General features: G+C 54.2%; 3 protein-coding genes across 6 annotated transcripts; 2 read left to right on the top strand and 1 right to left on the bottom strand.

Annotated features, from left to right (window-relative positions):
- Positions 1 to 245: 245 nt before the first annotated feature.
- POLR2H (RNA polymerase II, I and III subunit H) lies at positions 246 to 3853 on the top strand. Its single transcript, XM_059391379.1, has 5 exons — positions 246 to 494; positions 1642 to 1725; positions 1809 to 1902; positions 2443 to 2526; positions 3470 to 3853. The coding sequence occupies exons 1-5, from the start codon at positions 422 to 424 to the stop codon at positions 3585 to 3587; spliced, it is 453 nt and encodes a 150-aa protein (XP_059247362.1). The 5' UTR covers positions 246 to 421; the 3' UTR covers positions 3588 to 3853.
- A 428-nt stretch (positions 3854 to 4281) lies between these two features.
- On the top strand, positions 4282 to 23647 carry CHRD (chordin). Of its 3 annotated transcripts, none has more exons than XM_059391377.1 (24): positions 4282 to 4368; positions 14753 to 14916; positions 15161 to 15264; positions 15750 to 15882; positions 16027 to 16155; positions 16248 to 16347; positions 16471 to 16558; positions 16919 to 17060; positions 17179 to 17319; positions 17405 to 17487; positions 17564 to 17711; positions 17863 to 17969; positions 18094 to 18213; positions 18842 to 18998; positions 19322 to 19542; positions 20018 to 20131; positions 20455 to 20727; positions 20818 to 20911; positions 21027 to 21083; positions 21376 to 21479; positions 21933 to 22035; positions 22494 to 22648; positions 22819 to 22918; positions 23179 to 23647. In XM_059391377.1, the coding sequence occupies exons 2-24, from the start codon at positions 14769 to 14771 to the stop codon at positions 23229 to 23231; spliced, it is 2874 nt and encodes a 957-aa protein (XP_059247360.1). In that variant the 5' UTR covers positions 4282 to 4368; positions 14753 to 14768; the 3' UTR covers positions 23232 to 23647. The 3 variants fall into 3 exon arrangements, 2 of the variants coding, with proteins under 2 accessions (XP_059247360.1, XP_059247361.1); XM_059391378.1 differs by having other exon boundaries at positions 4283 to 4368; positions 15753 to 15882; XR_009402472.1 differs by lacking the exons at positions 21376 to 21479; positions 22819 to 22918; positions 23179 to 23647 and having other exon boundaries at positions 22494 to 22581.
- On the bottom strand, positions 7396 to 13031 carry THPO (thrombopoietin). 2 transcript variants are annotated; one of them, XM_059388041.1, is made up of 6 exons: positions 12513 to 13031; positions 11014 to 11172; positions 10650 to 10777; positions 10269 to 10355; positions 8305 to 8472; positions 7396 to 8062 (listed from the first exon to the last, which is right to left on the bottom strand). In XM_059388041.1, the coding sequence occupies exons 2-6, from the start codon at positions 11024 to 11026 to the stop codon at positions 7481 to 7483; spliced, it is 978 nt and encodes a 325-aa protein (XP_059244024.1). In that variant the 5' UTR covers positions 11027 to 11172; positions 12513 to 13031; the 3' UTR covers positions 7396 to 7480. The 2 variants fall into 2 exon arrangements, with proteins under 2 accessions (XP_059244024.1, XP_059244025.1); XM_059388042.1 differs by having other exon boundaries at positions 7396 to 8050.
- Positions 23648 to 24016: the final 369 nt, after the last annotated feature.

The following is a 24016-nucleotide window of genomic DNA, read 5'->3' as shown; positions in this document are numbered from 1 at the left end:
CCGGGCTTCTCTGGGCCAAGGATCAAGGCCCCCGTGCATTCCAGTCTTCCCGACCCGGACTCTCAAGAGGGCGCAGTAGAGCTTCGGCGTACAGCTAGAAACGGCGCCACCTCGGCCGGAGGTGGAACTAATCGTGTCCCCGCCCCAGGGGCGGAGTTATTCGGCCCTGAGACCCGCCCTAAACCCTGAGATCTCTAGGAAGGACTCATTCGGGGCGGAAGTTAGGAAGCCCCGAAAGGCAGGCGGCGGAAGTAGTGGCGTTGCTGAATTTCCATGCGCATGCGTTGACCTAGTCCCTCGCTGCGGCTCTTTAGGTGCTATCTTTCGCGTCTCCACTCCTTTACTGCGAGTGAGGGGGAGGGTGTACCCCTAGGCGTGGTTGCGCTCCCAATCCCTCTGCTGCTCTCGTGGTCACCCTAGCATGGCGGGCATCCTGTTTGAGGATATTTTTGATGTGAAAGACATTGACCCGGAGGGCAAGAAGTTTGACCGAGGTAAGGTGTACGGAGACATAGGGGCGGTTTAGAGGAAGGGGGTAACCTCCTCGGGGACACGCCCCTGGGCCCCTTGTCCACCCACCCACCCACGTGGCCTCCCCCTACCGGCAGTTCCTGATCCAGGAATCTCCCTCAGGAGACCATGTATAGATGAGAACACGGAGACCCCGAACGCGGCCTGGCTTCACACAGGCTGTGCCGTGTGCCTGGATGGCCTTTTCTCGGGTGCTGGTAGACCGTGCATCTTTCTAATCGCTTCCCACTCTGTGGTAGTCGTTGTACCGTGCACCTTACACACACTTTGTCCTAACTAGTCCTTTCAGGAGGCAACATGAGGTAGTTGGTGTCTTACCCATTTTGTTCCGAGAAGTTAAGTAACCTACCCAAGGCTGCACAGTGAAATAGTCCGACTTCAGAGGCTATATTCTTGTATTGTCCTAAGAACCTTTTTTTTTTTTTTTTAAAGATTTTATTTATTTATTTGACAGACTAAGATCACCAGTAGGCAGAGAGGGAGGCAGAGAGAGAGGAGGAAGCACGCTCCCTGCGGAGCAGAGAGCCCGATGTGGGGCTCGATCCCAGGACCCTGGGACCATGACCCGAGCTGAAGGCAGAGGCTTTAACCCACTGAGCCACCCAGGCGCCCCTGTCCTAAGAACCTTAGCTTAGAATTGACTGCTTGCTATACAGCTTTCTATTCTGTCCTCGATCACTAATCATTCCTCTTTGGTGTCTCTTCCTTTGCCTGGAGACTGAGATGTTCTTCGACACAAACACCAGTTCTTAGAGTCCTGGTAATCCACTCAGCACAGCATCTGGCACAGAAAGACAAAACCTTTGGATGAATGAATAACTTGCCCAAAGTCAGTTTATTTCTTAATCATCTAGGCAGGTCCAGAACCAGGATATTATTGATTGCTAGAGGACCTTTGATTCTTTTCTGGGATTCTGTCCACTTGCCATACTTTTCTCCCCTGTCCTCCTGGCATATGTCTGCAATTCTTTGGGAGCAGATGAGAGGCTAGTGGATGCAGACTGGGTTAGAATGAGTGTTCAGTTACATATAATCCTTCAAAGTGGGGTCTGCCAGGTCTGCCCTGGGCTTGGCAATTACCTATGTGGCTCTTTCTCTGCTTCCCTCCAGTGTCTCGACTACATTGTGAGAGTGAATCTTTCAAGATGGACCTGATCTTAGATGTAAACATTCAGATTTATCCTGTAGACTTGGGTAAGTATTGAACACAGACAATAGCAGGAAGCTTTTTTTCATTTCAGCTGTTCTTCACCCTCAGAAAGTGCCATGATTTTCAGGTGATAAGTTCCGGTTGGTCATAGCCAGTACCTTATATGAAGATGGTACCCTGGATGACGGTGAATACAACCCCACAGATGATAGACCTTCCAGGTGAGGAAATGAAGAAGGGAGTACTTGAAATATGCCTGAGGACTAAGTAGATGAGTGGTATAGAAGGACCCTTATTTAATTTGTGGAATAAGTGATTATCAGTAGAATCTGAGCAACCATAGGAAATTGCAGCACTCAAGATTTCAGACAGCCAGGTGTTTATCCAGGGCAGTGATTACATGCTGTAGGTTGTAACTTACTGATGGCTAAAGAGATGACCGACCACTCAGTGATCCAGGCTGTGTGAACCTTGCATCTTGGGAGAGAGTTTGGTGTAATGGAAAGGCTTTGGAGTTCCACTGAGTTCACATCTCAGGCTTACCACTTACTTGTTGAATAGCCTTAACCTCTTGTAGCCTCAGTTTCCCTGTCAGTAAAGTACAGATGGTCACACCTTGCTCATAGGGTGGCTGGGAGGACTAAATGGCATTGTGTTTGGAATACATCTGTTAGAATGTTGACACTTAGTTACCGTTTTTAAAGGGCTTCTTATTATTGTTAACTACTTTGAAGAATAACCTTGCCACTGCTGTTCCACAGGGCTGACCAGTTTGAGTATGTAATGTATGGGAAAGTATACAGGATTGAGGGCGACGAAACTTCTACTGAAGCAGCAACTCGTCTGTAAGTGCCATGGTCTTGTGAGAACCCTTGTACCCCAGCCCTCTTCTGATAATCTGAGCTCTGCTATGGAAATTTGTACCACGCTTCATGTTTCCTGGGTTTGGTCTCTGTCCCCAAGGCACCTCAGATCTAGGTGGGACCCAGAAAGAAACTGTTGTGGGAATAGTTTCCAGTCAGAAATGTAGGCTGCTCACTTGACCCTTTGTCAGGACCTCAGGGCCCAAGGGTCCAAATGAGAAACTGGTGATCTTGCTATGTGAAGGGCAAAGGAAGGTTGCTTCCCTAAGAACTAGATGCAGCAGTAAGGGATTAAACTGCTAGGCTTTCTTGTTTTTGTTTATTTGTGTGTGTTTTGCTATTCTACAATCCAGTCCCTACTTCTTTGGTTTCCCTGCCCAACTGTTTTTCCTTTTCTGTAAAATCTTATTAAAACAATATGTACCCTTTGTAAGAAATTTGAAAAGCAGAGAAGTAATGTGAAGAAGCAAAAAAAGTCATCTATAATTCCATACCCAGAGGGAATCTTTTACATAAACATTTTTGAATATTCTAGTTTTTTCCTGTGTACTTTTTTCTTTAAGATTACCTTGTTTATTACAATGTTTTATTCTGCTCTTTTAGCTTTAAGTTATGTAAAACATTTCCCCTTGTCTGTTTAAAGCTTTTCCTAAACATTTTAATAGCTGCATAACATTCCAGTAAATGGATATATCTTAATTCATTTAACCATTTCTGTCATCCTGGGTGTGTAGCAATTTCCACTTTTTGTTGATAGAAAAGAACACCTCTTTGCACAAATCTTTGCCTTCATCCTTCTCTGAATTTTGGTTCCTAATGACAAACACTAGAAGAGTGCCTCCTTTTCTTAAAAAAGGGATGGAGAGCCACTGGGTCACTGCCGCTCCAGAGCTTAAACTCATGAGACTGGGGCCTTCCATTTCAGCTCTGCCTATGTGTCCTATGGCGGCCTGCTCATGAGGCTGCAGGGTGATGCCAACAACCTGCATGGATTTGAAGTGGATTCCAGAGTTTATCTGCTGATGAAGAAACTGGCCTTCTGAAGCACACAGGAAGCCAACCTTGCTGCTTAGTCACTCAGGAGTTGGACATCCATTCAAGCCTGAGGAGCAGTTACTACTGACCACCTGTTCAGGAAAGGGCTGGCTGAGTGGATGGCCACTGGGGGTGCATCTTTAGGTGGTCTGGACTCAGTGGACTCAACTTGCCTGTGAAAGACCCAATGGGAGAGCTTAAAACAAATCAGAAGTTGTTTTGTGTATATGATTTTTTAATTAAACTTTACTTTTTCAGACTCTTTAAAAAAAAATCTTTTCTATTACCCTAAAATCTTTTTTTTTTTTTCCCAATTTGTCTGTGGTATATTTCTGGCCCACAGCCAGATGATCACATGTCAATGTAGGATCTATTCTGGCCTTTTGGTATCTGGGTTTAGGGTTATCTCAGCCTCCTGGTTGCCTATCCTCATTTATTCTCTAATGTGATTTTCTATCTGGGAGAGAGAGTATTGTGCTTTTGGCTCTTGAGGGCACCCCAGGCCCGGAAGATACCACCCATTTGGCGTAGAATTTTGAATTGGCAAGGAGCCCTGCTTGTGTCCTTCCAACACTTTCAGTCTCTTAGGAAGTCAGATCACGTTGATTTGAATGAGTCACTTGCATAGCCTGGAAATGTTCATTTTTGCGGAAGCTTTGGGTGGAGGCTTTTAGATACTGGATTGGGACCCGACTATGAAGAGAGTAGGAATAGCAGATTTGGTGGTTGTAGGAACAGTGGAGTAGCTAGGTGTCTGCTCTACGTTCCATTGGCGACCTGGAGGGGAGGGTAAGTGGAGCGGGGCTGTGGGGGGTGGGGGAGGGCGTTTCTCACCAGTGACACTGAACAGGCAGCTGCTGCACAGACCAGTGAAGTGGACAGGGCAGCAATACCAATGAAGTTGGCAGTCCGGCGCCAGTACCCAGGACAATGGAGCAGCCTGACTACAGTCACTAACTTAAGAGCAAGAACAAAATTGAGGAAGTGGTGATGCTTACTAGGACTCTAGCATATGAGGCTGGCTCTTCAGCCTGGCCTTTGTGGTCTCTGAGAAAGTATACTGGACTCTCATTTCCCCTGAGAAATTCAGGATAACAATCCAGAAAGATGGCAAGTGTGTATTAAGCAGTTCTCTCTTTTGATCTCCTGCCTTTGCCTCGGAGCTGGTCCCCCTGCTGGGATGCCCAGGGTTATTTCCTTCCCCATCGTTTTCAGGTCTTTACATGAGGTGTTAGAAATTGTATTTAGGGAAATGGGTTGAAAATGAATGATCTCTGCAGGGGAGGAGGAAAAGGTATTTCTTCAGTTTACTATGGGGGGGGGGTAGAAGATACACTGGGGGTTGGGATGAATTTTTGTGGAATCCTAGAACTTTTACCTGGAGTTAGATTTTCGGGGGTGTCGGAGAAGGATGGATTTTGCTCAGAGTCTGAACCTAATTATAGTAATAGTTTGTGGGGGTAGCATAGAGCACTATCCCGGCTGCCCTAGGGGCAGAAGAGAGAACTAGCGTGCAGTCGAATAGAGAGAAGGGTGTTCTGGTTCTAACAGGTTTTTTGCATTTTGTGGACAGGGAAGAAGGGATAGAATCAGCCTGAAGACATTTTGGGAAGGGTTGGGAACAGCTTAGTTCACACTGAAGAAGTCCATGAGTTATTTGCATTTTCCCTAAAGTAGGTCAAATGCCAATCCTGGAGATACTTAGCTGGCTGTATACATCCTGCAGTTTTGCTGTCCTTGTCTCTCATCTGACTGTGGTGAGAACCCTGAAGCCTTTGCCTTTGGTCCCTTTGGCTCGTTTTGTCCCGGTTGCTGACTCTTTCATGGGCCACAAAGTTCTTCATTTGATCATTACATTTAGCCTAGGTTGGTATTTCAGTAAATTGCAATTTCCACTTACATTCCCCCTTGATGGCATGCTAGAGTTGGTAGTGTGGAAGAGCTATTCTCTCCCATGCAAAAACTGACACCCTCTGAGATGTGAACACTTTTGAGCTTTGTACATTTGTCGATTCCTTCTCCATGGCGACTGTTCTGTCAGTGATGGGAGAGGAGACGTCTAAATTGGTCACCCCATCCAGGAGCTTTGGTTTTCTCCTCAGAACTTTTTAATTGTTGGTGTATTTCCTCCCTCAGAACTTGGATATCTTTTCTAATAAACAGAATCACTGAATGATCTGTTGGACAGTGCACCACACTTGGGACTGTATGGGCTCTAGTCAGCCCAGGCTGTTTTTTCTTTTCTTGCTCACAGGCTGTGTGAGCATTGAACATGCCTGGCTTCTCTGAGCCTGATAGCATCCCAACCTGACAGAGGTGTGTGAGCACTATAAAAGGTAACCTACATAAGGCTCCTGGTACACTGGCTTTCATTCTTCTATTTTGGAATACCTTTAGTGGTCCTGGGATATTTGTGGCAGTGTCTGGAACTCTGGGATCTTGGCTCTTTTACCTACCGGGTAGTTTTTCCTCTCTGGGGGGTTGGGGAAAAGGAAGAGGAAAAGGATTCTGTGAGTTTTCCTGCAGGAGCCTCTGGAGGTAGGGTTGAACTTTGCCGTGGAGTTTTTGCTTGGGGCCATATAAACCTTTTCGTAAGCATCAGGGTGGCATTTATTTGCAAGGCCCCATAAGCCTGGCTTCTTCTCTAGAGAATCCTTAGCAGAGTTCATAGTGGTCACATAGGGCTGCTTTTTGGATACTGTGGACTTCTGGGAATTGGGAAATGAGCCTTCAACTTGTACTTATCCCTCCCGCTGTGTGAGCCCTGGGAGAGTGACTCTTGCCACTTCCTGCACTTCCCCCTGACCTCCACAGGAGGGAGGCAGGAACCCGTGCCTGCTGAAGCTTCCCGCTGAGCTGCTGAAGCTCTCCCTGTTTGCTCAGCTGTCACATCCAGGTTTTGTCTTGACTGAACTGTCTGCACAGCCTTACCTGGGGTGTGAGGCTCTCGGAGGCTTCCTGTTAACATTTTTGGAGGGGAGGGAAGGGGGAGATCTATTGCTCCCTGAAGAACCTCTTTCCCTTGCTTTTCAGTTAGCTTTTGGGTGTTCTTATTTCTTCTTTATTTACTTAGGCTCAATTTTGTTGATTGCGTAGAGACAGCCTTTCTGAGAGACAACCTCACATTCATTTTTCAAGAGTCAGGATCTCCTAAGAAAAGGAGATCAGAGTCTCACTGAGAATGACAATAAAGGGGATAAAGAGACTGACCTTAGTTCTGAGTAGAAAACTGAAGTTCTTTTTCCCCTGTTTTTTGACATTAGCTTAGTGTCTATTTCCATTCAGAATTGTATGCAGAATCCTTTGCAGAATTGTATGAAAAAGAGCTCATAGAGAATTAGTAAGTTGTAAATTAGTGCAGAAAATAGACCAAAGATAACTAGCTACTCTGGTGAATATTATTATTATTTTTTTTTTTTAAAGATTTTATTTATTTATTTGACAGAGAGAAATCACAAGTAGATGGAGAGGCAGGCAGAGAGAGAGAGGGAAGCAGGCTCTCCGCCGAGCAGACAGCCCGATGCGGGACTCGATCCCAGGACTCTGAGATCATGACCTGAGCTGAAGGCAGCGGCTTAACCCACTGAGCCACCCAGGCGCCCTGGTGAATATTATTGATAGTTTAAAAAAATAGCTTCTGAAGTTTTACAATATCCAGTGAAAAATGATCCCCTTTTCTGTCCCGTGTAGCCCCCTTTAGCAGGACTTTGGGTTTCAGGTGAAAGCAGGTAATCTGATAAAACATGACTCGCAGGGCCTGGCTCCCAGAAAGGGAACTTTACATGGAGACAGTGCTGATGCTGGCAGGGCCAGAGCACCTTTCTCCTCCTGAGACAGATTCTGGAAGGGAGGGTGGGCTGCAATTAGAAGAGGACTGGTCCAGTTGGGTGTGGTAGAAGGGTTAGGAGGTGGAGGTTGGAGCCGGCCCCGGAGGGGTGGGTGAGGTGGGTGAAGGAGAAAAGAGTGTGTTTTGCCCAGTAAGAGGATGGGCTGGGGAAGGAGAATATCCAGGCCAGAGGTCAGGGGGCAGGGAGTCCATGCCTGAAGTTGTTGGAGGGATATCTGGGGCTCCTAGGGCTGCAGGTAAGGGTCCAGGAAAGAGTCCATGAGTTCCAATCAAGGGTCCATGTGTCCTGTTTAGGTGTCCAGGCATTTGGTCTAGGGACCTGGAGGTCTGGTTCAGCAGACCAGGAATCTTGGCTCTGAATCTCTGCAGCCTCTTCAGAAGTCCAGAGCCAGTAGTTCTGGCGGAGACACTGGAGTTTGTCTCCAACAGTCCAGAAGTCCTGTTTGGGAGCTTGTGCAGTGTGAGGAATAGAGAGGTATTGCTTGGGACAGCTGTCGCGCGTAGGGCCTGCTTGGCACAGAGGGTGGGCCCTACTACAAGCAACAGGAAGCGCACCTTTCCTCGGAGCAGTTGTTGGAAGGTCAGGAATATGGCACTGGGATCCTTGTGAATTGTGGTCCTGCCCTGTGGAGGAAACTGAGGGCAGAGGATGGGCCTGAGGCCAGAGACCTGGGCCAGGTATCATGCCTCCCTTGTCTCCAGGGAAAGATAAGGTGCCAGCACCCAGACTTTATGGCTGGAAGCAAGCACTCCTTAGTTGGCCAGCTGTGCTACCCTCATGATTCCCAGAATTCACCTTTCTGCCCTCAGGTCTCCTAAAGGGACGGAGTCAGCAAAGGACAAGTTTCTATAGTCCCCTTGACTCAGGACTTACTTACCTGGGTTCCAAGGAGGCCCTGCAGTGCCCCAAGGAGGAGGCGGACCTGTCCAGAAAGCTGTCCCAGGAGGGATGAGAGGCAGGTGGGTCCCAGTTGGGTCCGTGCTGCCATTACTCCCTCCAGCAGAAGGGCTGCGGCTCCCAGAACGTCCTGTGCCTTGGTCTGCTCCTGCAAAAGAGACAGAAGGGAGACGCGGCCTGCTTCAAAGGGCATGCTAATAGCGGGTGGGGAGCCCATAGGAGTAGCCAGCGGAATGAATCATAGGAGCTGAGAATTGGACAGGACCAAGGTCCCACCCAGCACAGGAATTCCTTCACAGTCTCCCGACAATTGGTCATCAGCCCCTGCTTGAATAACTCCAGTGTCCGGTAACCCAGCCTGGCCCTACATTTAATTTCAGTCAGAAAAGCACCCCCCCCCCGCCCCGTACACTATGTTGGAATTTGTGCTATTACAGTTTTTAGCCTCTCGGTTCTAGTGTTGCCAATCTACTCTTTCTGCTACAAAATCCTAGGATCATATGATTTTGTAAAAACTGAACATAGAGATGAGACCATCCCAAAGATCATAAAGACGAAGGAAAGGGGTTTACTGATCAATGGCAGAGCTGGAACTGCCAGGGATCCCTAAGAACTGCCCTTTGTCCCTGGCCCAGGACCGCCCCCACCCCCAGAAGACCTGAGAAGGAAGAAAGGGGATTCTAGGGATCTTGAGGGTAGAAGAGCTCACCTTGCAAGGAGTGCTCCCTCCCAGGAGGTTTCCTGAGCCCTAGACTAAAGCAGGTCCAGTTATAGCACAAGACTTACCACTTTTCTCCAAACTCATCAGATAGGCTTTTTTTTTTTTTTTTTTTTAGCCATTCCTCACATAACATGTTTTCTAACCTCTCTGTTCAGGTTGCTTCTTCCTTCTGGACACATGCTAGTTTCATATGGTCCCCCTGAATAAATTAGCATGTGTTTAGAGGAGGATATCCAGTACTCAACTCCTTACTGTTAAGTCCAGGCCACTTAAAGGTTTTTAGGAATATTTCCACAGGGTGGGTGCTAAACACCTAAAGCCACCAAGAATCACTAGCTTTTCAAACATCTGCTTTAATAGTGTTACCTGCTAAGTCTGAGCTTAGCTCAGTCCTCCCAGATCTTGTTCATAGTAAGTTCTAGGGCCAGAAGTTTATATAAGGGGAAGTGGGGGCATTGTGGCCTGGAAGCTGGAATAGGACCTTCCTTGATTACTTTGAGTAAATGTGGAATTTTTTGTATATCTCTGCTAAGTTTTACCTTGTTTTTGATCTAGCCTTTCAGCAATGTGAAACTTGATTCTGTCTCTTGTTATTTTACCTCTGCTTCCCAGTTTTGTGTCATCTGAGTATGACAGACCAGTCTTACTTCTTCATGGCAGCTTAAGTTTGCAAAGGAACAGGTCAAAAGCATGGCCATGAGAGACTTCCTCTTCTTCTTCTTCTTTTTTTTAAAAGGTCTTTTTAAAAGATCTTAAGATTTTTAAAAAAATCTTTAAAGATTTTTTTTTTTTTTTTAAGATTTACTTATCATTTGACAGAGAGAAAGAGATCACAGGTAGGCAGAGAGGCAGGCAGAGAGAAAGGGGGAAGCAGGTTCCCAGCTGAGCAGAGAGCCCAATGCGGGGCTCGATCTCAGGACCCTGAGATTGTGACCTGAGCTGAAGGCAGAGTCTTAACCCACTGAGCCGCCCGGGTGCCCCACCATGAGAGACTTCTATCCAGCTTTTCTGGGTGCTCAGCTTTGAATCTATTTTCACATACTGGGACCACAAGCTGTCATCCAGAGGATATCATCACAGTCGAATGTAGATTAGTTTAGGGTGGCCAAGCCAAAGGTAGGAGATTTTTAGGGAGCTCAGGGATTTTGAAGAAATCGTGGGAAGCAGTAGAAAACCGATGAAAACAGGAGTTAGGGAAACCAAAGGAAGGATGGCTTTCTTACCTTCTGGGTTTTCCATTCTCCCAAGCTAAAGTCCACAGCAGGCAGCAGGACAGGTGTGGACAAAGGGTTAACGTCTGGACACTGGCTCTATTGAGAAAGATTGGTGGTGGGGTAGGGTGGAAAAGTTCAAATAAAGGAGGGGGCGTATGGTGACCCAGTGACTAGGATAGACTTCCATGAGTAATAGATATCCAGACCAGAGCTTTTAAAAGTAGACTAGATTGCAAATCGTCATCCTTGTCAAGGAGTGGTGATGGGGAGGTGGTATGGGAGGACAATATGGGAAGAACAGTGATCAGATCAGGGAGTGGGAGGGAGTGATGGGAGTGAGGGTGTCTACCCAGGTAATGGATAGAGGGGAGAGTGCTGGGAGATTCTCACCAGTCTGCTGTGAAGGGCATGGGAGTCACGAAGCAGTTTATTTAGGAGACGGGGGTCACAGGCAGGAGGAGCCGGGAGGCACAGATCCAGTCTTGCATTTAGGAGAAGCATGACCACGAGGAGCAGTTCTGAGATGAGGAGAAGTGAGGTTGAAAGGGTGGATAAGGAAGAAATCACTGTTAGGTGGTAGTCCAGAAATTCCTAATTAGGACCCAGACCTGAAATCCAGGGAATTTACCTTTCAGAAGCCTTAATCCTGGTGGATTGGGTTCCCGCAGCCCTCCACCCTGGCAACACATCTCCCTTCTCTTCTCTCGAAAACCCTGCTTTGATTTGGCCTGAGATCCCGCAGGAGTTTTCTTACCAGTCAGCTCCATTCTGGCCAGGCTGTCTGGTAGGAGCGGCTCCCTGGATGGGGCCTCTCCCCTGAATCCTTCCTGGGGCCATGGAGGCGGCTTGGGCTCTGGCACTTCTTGCACGGTGGGGGCACAGGTGGGCTGAGGAAGAGGGTCTGGAATCTATCCTGCAAGTGCCAGGAATAATGAACATTTAATCAGGTGTCAAGGAAAAGACTGCCTGGCTGGGGGAACAGCTGCTGGGAGGGCATGAGATGCGGACCAGCCTCAAACTGTTAACGCTCTGCCTGCTCCCAGGTCCTTGCGACTACAGGGTATGGTGTCTCCTCTTTGTCAGGGTTCCTCAGTGGACCTGAGGTAGGGCTGCTGCCCCTGCTGAGAGGAGCAGGACAGAATATGGACACACACACACACACACAGACACACACACGTTGTAACTGGCCTCAAATTCTGAGCAACCGTAGTTGTTTGGTTGGAGAAAATCTGGGATGGGGAGAGGGAGCCAGGAGTATTGTGGCATAGAGGAGAGGTTGGAAAGTGGGAAATAGGGTCAGGATGAGGAGCTAGCAGACATGCACAGCATTGAGGGGTAGCTGGGGGAGTGGGGCTGAGGAGGGGACTTGGGGGAAAACAAAAAGGACTACTAGAGGTTGGTGATTGCAAGATTATGAGAAGGTGGTATGGGAGCAATTAACTGCTCGTTCTCTCTCCATTTACTTCCCCCATAAGCCTCTTGAAGTTTTTCTTTGCACTCCCAGTTCTAAAATACTGGGTTATCTGAGGCAGAGAAAGGGGCTAACAGTCCTGGCACTTCCCACCCAAGGTAAAGTTGCCCAGCAATGGGTACCTGCTGAGTGAGACACCCACCTCTCATGGCTGACCTCGCCTTGGACACGGGTGTTACCATAACCATCCCCTAGCCCACATCTTCCTCCCTGCCCCCTTTGCAGACCCCTTCTAGTTCCTTCACAGGACCCCCCACATGGGCTCCTCCTTCTTTGACAAGTTGTGCAAAGAGGCCTGCACCTGATTCAATATTGGGATTTCCTGTAGGTCTGTCAACATGCATGAGCCCTCCTCCCACTACCCTCTCCTTAGGCCCAGCTTCCCCAGCCCCAAGATTCAGAGCCTTAAACTAACCAGGAACGACTGGGTAAGAATGGAGATTGGGCCCGTGTCCAGTTTGATGCTACAGGCCGTAAGCCCTAAACGCACCACCTTTCTTATCTTCTCCCTGGGCACATGTCCCCTTTCCTTAGGGCCAGCCAGAACAGTGCTATATTCCTCCAAGTCTGTGATCAGTCCCTCAGAACCCAGCACCCCACCCCCTACCCCTGCTCAGTCCTGCTCAGTCCTGCTCCTCCCATTCTGGGAAGGCTACACTCTTCTCGACAAAGGTCAGTGCCTGTAGGTTCCAGTTTGCCTGCCCCTCCCCCAGCTGAGAGCCCAATTCCTCTTTCCTGTCCTTTCTACTCTCTATTAATTCCAAACTCTGCTTGCCACTCACCGGGTGGAGAAGGGCTCCAGGACCCAGGTGCACAGCAGGCAGCACTCTGGGGAGCCGATGGGTAGGAAGACACGTAGTGTTGGGGCACAGCCCCTCCACAGCAGTAGGGTCACAAGCCTGCCCCGGACACTTCTGTCCAATCAGAGAGCAGGGAGCCACCAGATACCGGCGAAGGCCGAAGGCCCCCGGAAGTGACGCCTTCTCCTCCCACCTGCACTGAACGTGGAACCCCTGCCTGGACCATGGTCCACTAGCAGAGCCCAGCTCCTCCACCCACACACACCACAGGAAGGATTTCAACAGGGAGATCCATCTTTTCCTAGGAGATGGGAAACCTGGGACCTGGCTGGGAGGTCTTTTTTTCCCAGGAAAAATCTGGCAGGACGGTTTTTGTTCCCGTGGAAGAGGCACGGAGATCTGGTTCTGGTTTTAGATTGGTGTGTTTTACAGTTCCTGACCGGCCAAATTTCTTTTCCCTGGACAACACACCTGCTCCTGAGACCCCCTAGGGCTCTTGCTTTCCTGCCTTTCTCTCCTATAACCCTGTGGGGGTTGAGTCTTCGTCCCCCTTTCCCAGTGGGAATGTGGGTATTGCCTATGTTGGGGAATGACCCTGTCATTGGTCAGGGTTATAGGAAAAGGGTTTGGACCATTTGAGAGGATTGCAAGGTGAGGGGGGCCTGTAGGGGGTGGTTAGGCTGGGCTCAGGTGCCCCTCTGTGTGTGTGGGGGAGCAGTGGCTCAGACAGCTAACACCATTTACCTCTGTGCCTGAGCTCTCCTGAGCTTGCCCTTTCTCCCTCTTCCATCTCCTACCATTCCATATGTGACAAGAGGAATAACCAGGCCCATGTGTCCCTGTCTTAGGAAAGACAGCTGCTGAACCTCCCCCGCAAATACCTCCTGCTGGCCCCCCTCTTCCTTTGGCCCTGGCTCTAGTTCCTTTGCTTTCCCCTCAATCCCAGTCTCCTTACAGTCTCTGTCCTCAGGGGCCTCCTGGCCTGACCTTGTTCCCATCACCCCCCACCCTAGTTCTTCCCCTCCTGCTCCTTCTACCAAGGATGGGGCTGTCAGCTAAGGAGTATGGCCTAGATCCCGGAATTCTCCAGTTCAGCCAGACGAGATGCCTCCCAAGATTAGGAAGGAGGGTGATGGGGTGGTTGGGAGGATGGTGGGCTAATGGGTGTGGGAGGGGACAGGGAGGCAGTCATGACCAGGAAACCAAGACAAAGGAGGTTGCGGGTGGGATGGAGAGGCAGAGGGTCCCCAGGGTGAAGGAAAGAGGGTGAGGAAGAATGTCAGGGTGGGGACAATGATGGTTGGATGGGCCTGCAGATAGGTTACCCACAGGTTACCGTCGGGAGGGAAACACTGTCACAGACAGCAAGGGGACTCTGTTTCTGGCTAAGTCCCTGTCCTGGGGAACAGCAGAGTGAGGGAAGACCTCAGAGAAGAGGTAGGGCCACAGGCCAGGCAGTGAGTGTGGGTAATGTGGGGTTTGAGAGGTGCTGTGGGCCCACGGTAGGGGAGATCAGTTGATGGGCGTTTTCTCCACGTTGTCATCCTTAAAAGACAAGTCTTCATCTTTCCGGCAGGAACCGAGTACTAGCCCAGTGGCCGGCCCAGGCCTCAGGCCCGGCCTCGGCCCCTCCCTGGCCTGGGGCTCCCGTCTTGGACGGGACACGCACCTCCTGGTGCAGCCGCCCTGTGGCCGCCAGCAGCGGGGGGCTCCAGACCCGCCTCTTCTCCCCTCTTCGCGCCCCCTGGTCCCTCCCCTCCCCCTCCCCCCTCCACTCCCCCTTCCCCTCCAGCCCCTCCCTCCTCCCCTGCCCCGTCCCAGCCCCTCCCTCCCCTCCCCCACTTGCGATCCGGGCCGCTGCTGCTGGGCCGGACCCCCCGGGCTCAGCCCGGCCCCTCGCCGAGCTGCCGCCGCCGCCCCGTTTGCTGAGGAGGAGGCCCCCGGCCGGGGCGCCGGGCGCGGGGCATAAAACGGGCCAGAGCTGGCGCCCAGGGCACTAGAGCCGCGTACGGCCCGGGTCAGCGCCCGCCCGCCCGCCCGCGCTCCTCCCGGCCGCTCCTCCCGCCCCGCCCGGCCCGGCGCCGACTCCCGCCGCCCGACGAGCCCCTCGCCGCACTGCCCGGGTCCTGGCCCCGGCCCCCTCCCGCCGTACCGCCCCCGGCCCGGCCTCCTCCCACCTCCCTCCTCCCTCTCCTGCTCCCTCCTCCCTCCCGCCTCCCCAGCTGTCCCGTTCGCGTCATGCCGAGCCTCCCGGCCCCGCCGGCCCCGCTGCTGCTCCTGGGGCTGCTGCTGCTCGGCTGCCGACCGGCCCACGGCACCGGCCCCGAGTCCCCCGCGCTGCCCATCCGGCCCGAGAAGGAGCCGCTGCCCATTCGGGGAGCGGCAGGTAGGTGGGCGCCCCGGGGGACGCGCGGGCACAGAGTCCGGCTCCGGGCAAGTCTGCGCCCGCCCGGAGGGGGCGCCGGGAGCAGGTGGCTCAGCACGGCGGGCGGCCAGGAGGGTTGGGCGGGGGTCGCGAGGCGCGTCGTGGGGGGGTTTGGTGGGGGGGACCCAGGGCCCGGCCGGCAGCGCCCAGGGCTGGCACACCGCAGGAGCGGGACAGCGGCCGCCAGCCAAGCCCGTCCCCGCAGGCTGCTCCTTCGGCGGGAAGGTCTATGCCTTGGACGAGACGTGGCACCCGGACCTAGGGGAGCCCTTCGGGGTGATGCGCTGCGTGCTGTGCGCCTGCGAGGCGGTGAGTGAGCCCGAGTGCCCTGGCCGGGGCCTTTGCGGGTGGGGGAGCCCTGGGGTCCCGGGATGTCGCCCTGATCACAGGAGTCGGAGCTGCTGTGAGACAACAGCGAGCCTGCAGGTATTAGGGATATGTAGCTCTATGGAGATATATATCTATATATCCATATGTATTTTTTTTCCTGGCGGAGAAAGTTGGGAGGAAGCCCCCCTTCAATTCTCAGGTGTTGACTGCTATTGACCGCCCACTATATGTCAGGCTCTTTTGCCAACGGTTTCTCTCTCACTGAACTCCTAGAATAATCCCGCTAGATACACACTATGACTTCCCCCATTTTCCAGATAGGGACCCTAAGGCCCAGAGCGGTTGGCAGTTTGTCTAGGGTCATGCGGAAGCAGAGCGGTCTGACTCCATGGGATGACCTTGCTCTCATCGTGTGACCCTCCCCATCTGGCACTCACTCGGTTTTCCCCCGTCTTCCCCACAAGCAGCCTCAGTGGGGTCGCCGAGCAAGGGGCCCGGGCAGAGTCAGCTGCAAGAACATCAAACCCGAGTGCCCAGCCTTGGCCTGCGTGCAGCCTCGGCTGCTGCCGGGACACTGCTGCCAGACCTGCCCCCAGGGTAAGGCCCGCTCCCTGGTGAGGGGAGGGTGGCCGGGCAGTGATACTTGGTCCTGAGCCAGTGGCTGGGGCGGACAGAGCAGACGAACGGCCAACTGGCCTCCTCGTGCCCAGCTGAAGCCCTGGTTTCCCACTCCGGGCTTAGAGCGCAGCAGTCCTGAGAAGCCGCCAACGGGTCTGGCCTTTGAGTATCCCCGGGACCCAGAGCACCGCAGCTACAGTGACCGCGGGGAGCCGGGCTCTGAGGATCGGGGGAGAGGAGATGGACACACGGGTAGGTGTGGGCCAGGCAGGAACTGGAACTATAGTTGCCCCCGCCCCGTGGCCGCAGCGGGTGACAAAACTCCGGACATCTTTTCCTCGCAGACTTCGTGGCGCTGCTGACAGGACCTAGGTCGCAGGCTGTGGCAAGGGCCCGGGTGTCTCTGCTGCGCTCCGGTTTGCGTTTCTCCATCTCCTACAGACAGTGAGAAAGGGGAAGGTGGGAGGAGGGGGGAGCTGGAGACTGGGGAAGGAGAGTTGGGAAAGGCCGGTGGAGCAGTTCCTGGCCCAGGCTCAGAGCCCATGCTCACCGGACCCTCATTCCCAGGCTGGACCGCCCTACTCGAATCCGCTTCTCAGACTCTGCTGGCAGCGTCCTGTTTGAACACCCTGCTGCCCCCACTCAAGATGGCCTGGTGAGATGATGCCATTTACTAGTGCTTATCCAGTCTGGGCGCTGTACTGAGAACATGCTCTGCATTGTCTCTTTGGGTTCTCACTGCAGCCCCGTGAGAGGAAGGCACTGACATTATGATGCCCATTTTACAGATGAGGGAAACTGAGGCTCAGTAGCAGAATATGCTTTGCTCAAGGTCACAAGCTAGTAAGTCGCTGAGCCAGGATTTGGACCCCAGCATCTGGTTCCAAGGCCCCTTCTTAAGCTTCCTAGGAGGGCACCGGGCTCCTTCGCATATTCCTTCTTCACCAGAGCTGGGTCTCTCAGCTGGCCTGTGTTGCGTAAGGTCTGAGTGGGGCCTTTTGTCTCTCTGCTCCAGGTCTGTGGGGTGTGGCGGGCAGTGCCTCGGTTGTCTCTGCGGCTCCTTAGGGCAGAACAGCTGCATGTGGCGCTTGTGACACCCACTCACCCCTCGGGGGAGGTCTGGGGGCCTCTCATCCGGCACCGGGCCCTGGCTGCAGGTGAGGGGAGCACAGAGCCCCTGGACATGAAGTTCTGTGTCTTCTGTATCCCCAGGAATAGAGTGGGCTGAGGAGGGGACTTCCTGATGGTCTCTCATGGTCCTTCCTTCTCTCCCAGAGACCTTCAGTGCTATCCTGACCCTAGAAGGCCCCCCACAGCCTGGCATAGGGGGCATCGTCCTCCTCACTCTCAGCGACACGGAGGACTCCTTGCATTTCTTGCTGCTTTTCCGTGGACTGCTGGAATCCAGGAGCGGGGGTGAGTGGGATGGGGCAGGCCATGTGAGGAGTGGAGGGAGAGCACCAATCTCTCAGAGGCCTCCTCACATGTGTGGCCCTTGCAGGACCGGCTCAGGTGCCCTTGCGGCTCCAGATTCTACACCAGGGGCAGCTACTGCGAGAGCTCCAGGCCAATGCCTCAGTCCAGGTGAGTGAGGGTCTGGCTCTTGCTGCCACCTGCTCTGGCCTCTTGCAGCACCAGCCACACCTTGCTCTGTCCTCAGGAGCCAGGCTTTGCTGAGGTACTGCCCAACCTGACTGCCCAGGAGATGGACTGGCTGGTGCTGGGGGAGCTCCAGATGGCCCTGGAGAGGGTGGGCGTGCCAGGGCTGCGCATCAGTGGACACATCGCTGCCAGGCAGAGCTGCGATGGTGAGGCGGGGTGGGCCATGGCACCCCGGGCACACGCCACTGACAGGCACAGACACATGGCCAGGGTGGGTATGGGAGGAATCCTGGGGGCTGGGGAGGGATGAACGGCCGTGGGGCAAGCCAGCCTCCACCTTTCTGGTCCCCCCTGCAGTCCTGCAAAGCGTCCTTTGTGGGGCTGACGCCCTGATCCCAGTTCAGACAGGGGCAGCCGGCTCAGCCAGGCTTACACTGCTGGGAAATGGCTCCCTGATCTACCAGGTAAGAGTCAGCAGCTGCTCAAGATGGAGGGCAGCAGGGCAGGGTGGGGCTTCGGCCTGCACGGTTCAGACCTCCAGCCTTCTCTGCCACTCCAGTGTGCCCTCCCCTACTGTGCCCCCCCCAGGTGCAGGTGGTAGGTACAGGCAGTGAGGTGGTGGCCTTGACCTTGGAGACCAAGCCTCAGCGGAGAAACCAGCGCACTGTCCTGTGCCACATGGCCGGACTCCAGCTGGGAGGACACACAGTGAGTGCTGTCTGCAGAGCCAGGCCGCGGGCCGTGCCCAGGAGCTAACAGCGCAGGGGTGTGCAAAGCCAGGTTGGATGAGCAGGGAGGTTGAGAGTCAGTCACTCACTAACACGTTTCTTTCATGGAAGTATTCATTCCCTGGGTGCATTTTTAGGGAGCCTCAGGCTAGGGACTGGGATACAAAGAAAATCAGATGTGCCCCTGTCCTCAGCCATGTCACATCAGATGGGAGGCAGAGTTGGCTAGGGAGATCATATCATTAGAGATGTGATAATGAGTGCCACTTACCGAGGCTTTCTCTGTGCCATATACAGCACTGATTGCCTTCCTTGTATGATTTTTGATTCTCACGGTTCCCATTTTACAGATGATGAAGTGAAGGATCAGAGAGGTTGAATAACTCTTTAAGACTTTTACATAGGTAGGAAGTGGCAGAGGAGGGACTCGAACCCGGGCTCACGAGGTGCTTATCCAGTTACGCATGTATGTTGGGTGTAACATGGGACACAAAACATGGAAAGGCATTCAGAATCTCGGGCTTGTGTGAAAGCTGAGGAGGGCTTCATTTGGAACCTGGCAGGCTGTAGCTAGGGCTCTCATCCTTCCCTACCCCTGCCCCTCGCAGGCTGTGGGTGTCTGCCCTGGACTCGGCGCCCGAGGGGCTCATATGCTGCTGCAGAATGAGCTGTTCCTGAACGTGGGCACCAAGGACTTCCCAGATGGAGAACTGCGGGGTCATGTGTCTGCCCTGCCTTATAGTGGACACAGCGCCCGCCATGAGAGTGAGTGCCCCAGGGCTTCGCCTGCCCTCTGGTATGCTCAAATCTGGGACTTGGGTGCTAGGGGGCCAGAGCCTGGTGTGTCTTTATCTGTGCCTGAGCCCCTGGCTGGCATCTGGAGAAGGTGGGGGTATAGATGGTGCCCCTGCAGGGAGACCCTCTCCATGGCCAGGGCGCAGGGGTCTAAAACTTGCTGCCCCCCAGCCCTGAGCCTATGGACAGTGTCTGCCAACGTGTGGAATGGGCTTCAGGGGAAGATGGGGACGAAGGGAGTGGCTGCTCTAGGCTACCTCCTCATCACTCACCTCTCCTCTGTCTGGATCCAGCACTGCCCGTGCCCCTGGCAGGAGCCCTGGTGTTACCTCCTGTGCAGAGCCAGGCAGCAGGACATGCCTGGCTCTCCCTGGACACCCATTGTCACCTGCACTATGAAGTGCTGCTGGCTGGGCTTGGTGGCTCTGAACAGGGCACTGTCACTGCCCACCTTCTCGGGCCTCCTGGGATGCCAGGGCCCCGGCGGCTGCTGAAGGGATTCTATGGCCCAGAGGTGAGGACCTGGTGGGGGATCGAAAAGATCTGCGTTTTTTTTTTTTTTAAAGCATGGAGGGTTGTGTAGGCCTGTGGCTGGTGTGGGGGGTGGAGAGCGTGTAGCCTGGTATGGCAGAGCCGATCTGGGCTGGGAAGTCAGAAAGCCCTGGCTATGAGTTTGACTCAGCCTTTTAGTATCCATTCTCCTTCCTACATCCCTCTCTGGCAGGATCTCTTGAACCTCCAGGGGAGCGGGTCCTCCCCGAATGGGAGTGGGCTGCGGGGACTTGGAGTCAGAGACCCTGCAGCCCACCCCCATTGAGGGGGACCTAGTCAGAGACCTGACTTCTGAGCTCCACACCACCGCTAATGGGCTGCACTTCCCGGAAGACCTTATTTCACCTCCCCTTGTCTCAGTTTCTCATCTGTGAACTGAGAAGGGGAGGCATAGCTCCAGAGCGCCTTGTTCCCGCCCCCTCTCCTGTCTCTCGCAGGCCCAGGGCGTGGTGAAGGATCTGGAGCCTGAGCTGCTGCGGTTCCTGGCCCAGGGCAAGGCCTCCTTGCTGATCACCACCAAGGGGAGTCCCCAAGGGGAGCTCCGGGGGCAGGTGGGCAGGCAGCGTGGGCCGCTGGGGTGGGTCAGAGTTGGGCGGGCACTGTGTATTCTTGCCTGAGTCACTCACTCTCTCTGAGTCCTGGGGGGTGGTGGTGTCACATTCCCTGGCTGGTTGGGAGGATGAAGCCTGACAAGTGTCAACGACAAGGCTGGCAGCAGCTTACCCTGTCCCTGGTCGCTGGGGGGAGATTTCTGGTGCTAACAGCATCTTCCCAGGAGTACTCAGAGGTCGAGGTGGCTTGGGCAGGTGGGCTGGCCGCCGGTGGAGATGCGAGGGGGAGCCCAGGCGCTTCCTCAACTCACCTCTCTTCCCAGGTGCACATCGCCAACCAGTGCGAGGTAGGCGGCCTGCGCCTGGCAGCTGAGGGGACTGAAGGAGCGTGGGCGGCCGGGGCTCCCGATGCAGCAGCCCCGGCACTGCCCCCACTGCCCGCTGTGCTTGGCCCCGACACTCCCGTGCCAGCCAAACCAGGAGGCCCCGGACGCCCGCGAGACCCCAACACCTGCTACTTTGAGGGGCAGCAGCGCCCCCATGGGGCTCGCTGGGCGCCTAACTATGACCCGCTCTGCTCGCTATGCACCTGCCAGGTAGGATGCAGCCAAGGGCACACTGAGAGGTCTGGGTTCTGGGGCAAGCCAAGTCCCGGTCAGTCCCCCCACCCAACCCTCTCTTTGCAGAGACGCACAGTGATCTGTGACCCCGTGGTGTGCCCGCCGCCCAGCTGTCCCAGCCCGGTGCAGGCACTGGACCAGTGCTGCCCTGTGTGCCCGGGTGAGTGTCCCACCTGAGTGGAAGGGGTAGCGGAAGGTTCACCGTGAGGGATGAGGCCTCTGGGGAGGGAAGGAGTTGGCCATTCTTGGCCTTCACTATTTCTTTGGCCCCACAGAGAAACAAGATGTCAGAGACCTTCCTGGGCTCTCCCGGACCAGAGACCCCGGAGAGGGTGAGCTGGGAGTCTGGTGCAGGGATGGGGAAATCCAGTGGAGCTGATGGGTGGGACCAGGAGGGGTGCTAAAGAGTGAGAACATGAATGGGAGTGAGTAGAGGGAGGCTGAGGGGCGCAGATTCCAAAGGACATCTGGAAGGCTTCATTAGAATAGTTGGTTTGCAAGTGGGCCCTGGGGTCAGATTAGTGTGGGGTTGGCCCCAGAGACTCCAGCCTTGATTGTGGGCCCAGCCAATGAGCTCAGTACTCATGGCAGCTGGGCACTGTTCCCCCACCCCCCACCCCCCAGGCTGCTATTTTGATGGCGACCGGAGCTGGCGGGCAGCGGGTACCCGGTGGCACCCCGTCGTGCCCCCATTTGGCTTAATTAAGTGTGCTGTCTGCACCTGTAAGGTATGGCCGCCCAATCCTATCTGGTGCCATAACTCAGCAGGGGCTGCGGAGATGGGGAGGGGGCTGCTGAAAGAGGAAGGCCGAGCCTTGGTGAGGAAGGCTCAAGGATGAAAACACTAAGAAAAGTCCTTTGAGCTTGGAGAGTCAACTTCCTGCAGGAAAAGGGAAGGGCTGACGTGGGGGTGAATTCTGGCCCTTCCCGCTGACTCGCTCCATAGAGCCCTGGCCTTTTCTGTACCTCCCTGAACTCCCCTTTCCATTCCTATAAGCAGATAGGGGAGTGGCTGCCTTGAGGGGCTGCCATGAGCTTTTGCGTTCAGGTGTAGAAAGCACCAGTCCAGGCTTCTGAGTGAAGGGCCATGGAAATATGACATCTGAGGGATGGAGAAGGAGAGGGAGGAAGCAGGAGGCTCCCCTTCCTTTCTGACACCTTCCCTCAATGGATCCCTGCAGGGGGGCACTGGAGACGTCCACTGTGAGAAGGTGCAGTGTCCTCGGCTGGCCTGTGCCCAGCCGGTCCGGGCCAACCCCACTGACTGTTGCAAACAGTGTCCAGGTGAGGGGGGTGGGCACTGGGGCTTTCCTGGGCAGGTGAGGTGCTTCACTGCCTTGTCCTGGGTGAGGGCGTGTGTGGTGAAGGCGGATGGAAGGGACTCCTCAGTTAATTCAGCAGTTACTGAACCCTGCGTTGTGCCTAGCCTGGGGCCAGGGCTCTAAATGCGTTTGGAAAGAATGTGCATGGGTTTATTAGTGGGGTGTGATGGGTTCTGGTTACTGCCCCATCCATCCATCCTCCCTCCCTCCCTTCCCCGCTTCAATCCAACTATCCAGTCATCTATTCATCCTTCCCCCCATACATCCATCTTCTCATCTACATTTGTCACCTACTAAGTACCAGAAACTGCTAGGTGTTGGAGATTCAAAGACAAATAAAACCTGGGTGGTCCTTGCAGAACTCACATCTGCTGAGCTCTTCCTCCTTCCCTCCCTCTCTCTCTCTCTCCCTTTCAACAGTGGGGTCAGGGGTCCACCCCCAATTGGGGGACCCCATGCAGGCCGATGGGCCCCGGGGCTGCCGTTTTGCAGGGCAGTGGTTCCCAGAGAGCCAGAGCTGGCACCCCTCAGTGCCCCCCTTTGGGGAGATGAGCTGTATCACCTGCAGATGTGGGGTGAGTGGAGAGCGTGCCTTGTGTGAGGTGGGCAGGGAGGGCCTGGCCTAGAGTGGGGAGACCTTTCCGGGGAGGGCAGGCTCCTGGGAGTGGGCTTCCCTGAAGAGCCTGAAGGCTGCTGTGTCCCTGTGCCCCTGGGTACCCTCAAAATCTGCTCTGTTGTGCACCAGGCAGGGGTGCCCCACTGTGAGCGGGATGACTGTTCATTGCCACTGTCCTGCGGTCCAGGGAAGGAGAGTCGCTGCTGCTCCCACTGTGCACCCCGGCGGCGTGAGTGAGGGGGCTGTTGGTGGGCCTGGGGAGGGAAGGCAGCACCCGCCCCCTGCCAGGGAGGGAAGGTGGCACCTGCCCCCTGCCAGGAGCCATGCCATCTGCTTCACCAGTGCCCTTCCATCCCGCCACACGGCAGCCTTGTGGACTTGGTCTTGACTACTCTTTCTTTACAAACGAGATTTCTGAAGCCCAGAGGAATTAGACAGGTAGACTAAGGTCACAGAGCTCCAAAATTTACTCCCTTCTGTCTCCGGCAGCCCCAGAGACCAGGACAGTTCCAGAGCTGGCGAAAGAAGCCGAAGGCTCCTAGGGAGCAGCCGGAAGGCCGCCTGACCAAGAGGACGGGGCCTGGGCTAGGGGAAGGACTGGCGCCAAGGACCCTGCATTCTCCCATGGGAAACCCAGTGCCTTTGGCCCCTCTTTTCTGCCTCTTCTCCCTCCCCCCACTACCTCTGGTAACCACACCTCCACAAGGGGAAGGGGCAGCCAGGGCAGACCAAGGCCACAGCCACTCGGACTCCCGCCCTGTCACCCTCCAGCCTCTGCCTTGGAAACCCAACTTCTTTCTTTCTGTACAGAATGTCACTGGCTTGTTGGGATTTTTTAATTTATCCTCACTCAGCACCAAGGGTCCCCCCACTTCACTCCTGCTGCCCCTGAGCTGAGCAGAGTCATTATTGGAGATTTTTGTATTTATTAAAACTTATTATTATTATTTTTTTTTCAGTCTCAGGGTAAAAGTCGTTTCTTTGTGACCAGGGACCTGAGTGGAGAAGGTCTGAGAGTGGGAGCCCTGGCTCCAGGGGCTTCCCTCTGAGTCTTGGGGAGCATGAAGAGATCGGGGGGGGGGGGCGCAGTCGCTGGCTGGCCCAGATGCCCCAGTGGGGCTTGGGACTGTTGCTGAGACGGACCAGAGCCTCAGGAACTCAGGCAGACACAAATGTGGTTTCCCCGGCCTACCCGTAGATGGCATTTTGCTGACCCCGTGTTTAAAGTGGCTCCAAAGAGAGAAACAAAAGTACCACCAGCCTCTATCTTCTTTGTCTCAAGGGAGGCAGCCAAGACCCTGTTATTCTTTTCTGGAAATGAATGGTG

The sequence above is a fragment of the Mustela nigripes genome, chromosome 2 (assembly GCF_022355385.1).
Source record: "Mustela nigripes isolate SB6536 chromosome 2, MUSNIG.SB6536, whole genome shotgun sequence".
Lineage (NCBI taxonomy): Eukaryota > Metazoa > Chordata > Mammalia > Carnivora > Mustelidae > Mustela > Mustela nigripes.
Note: the sequence above shows the minus strand (reverse complement) of the source record. Positions and strands in the feature narration are given on the sequence as shown.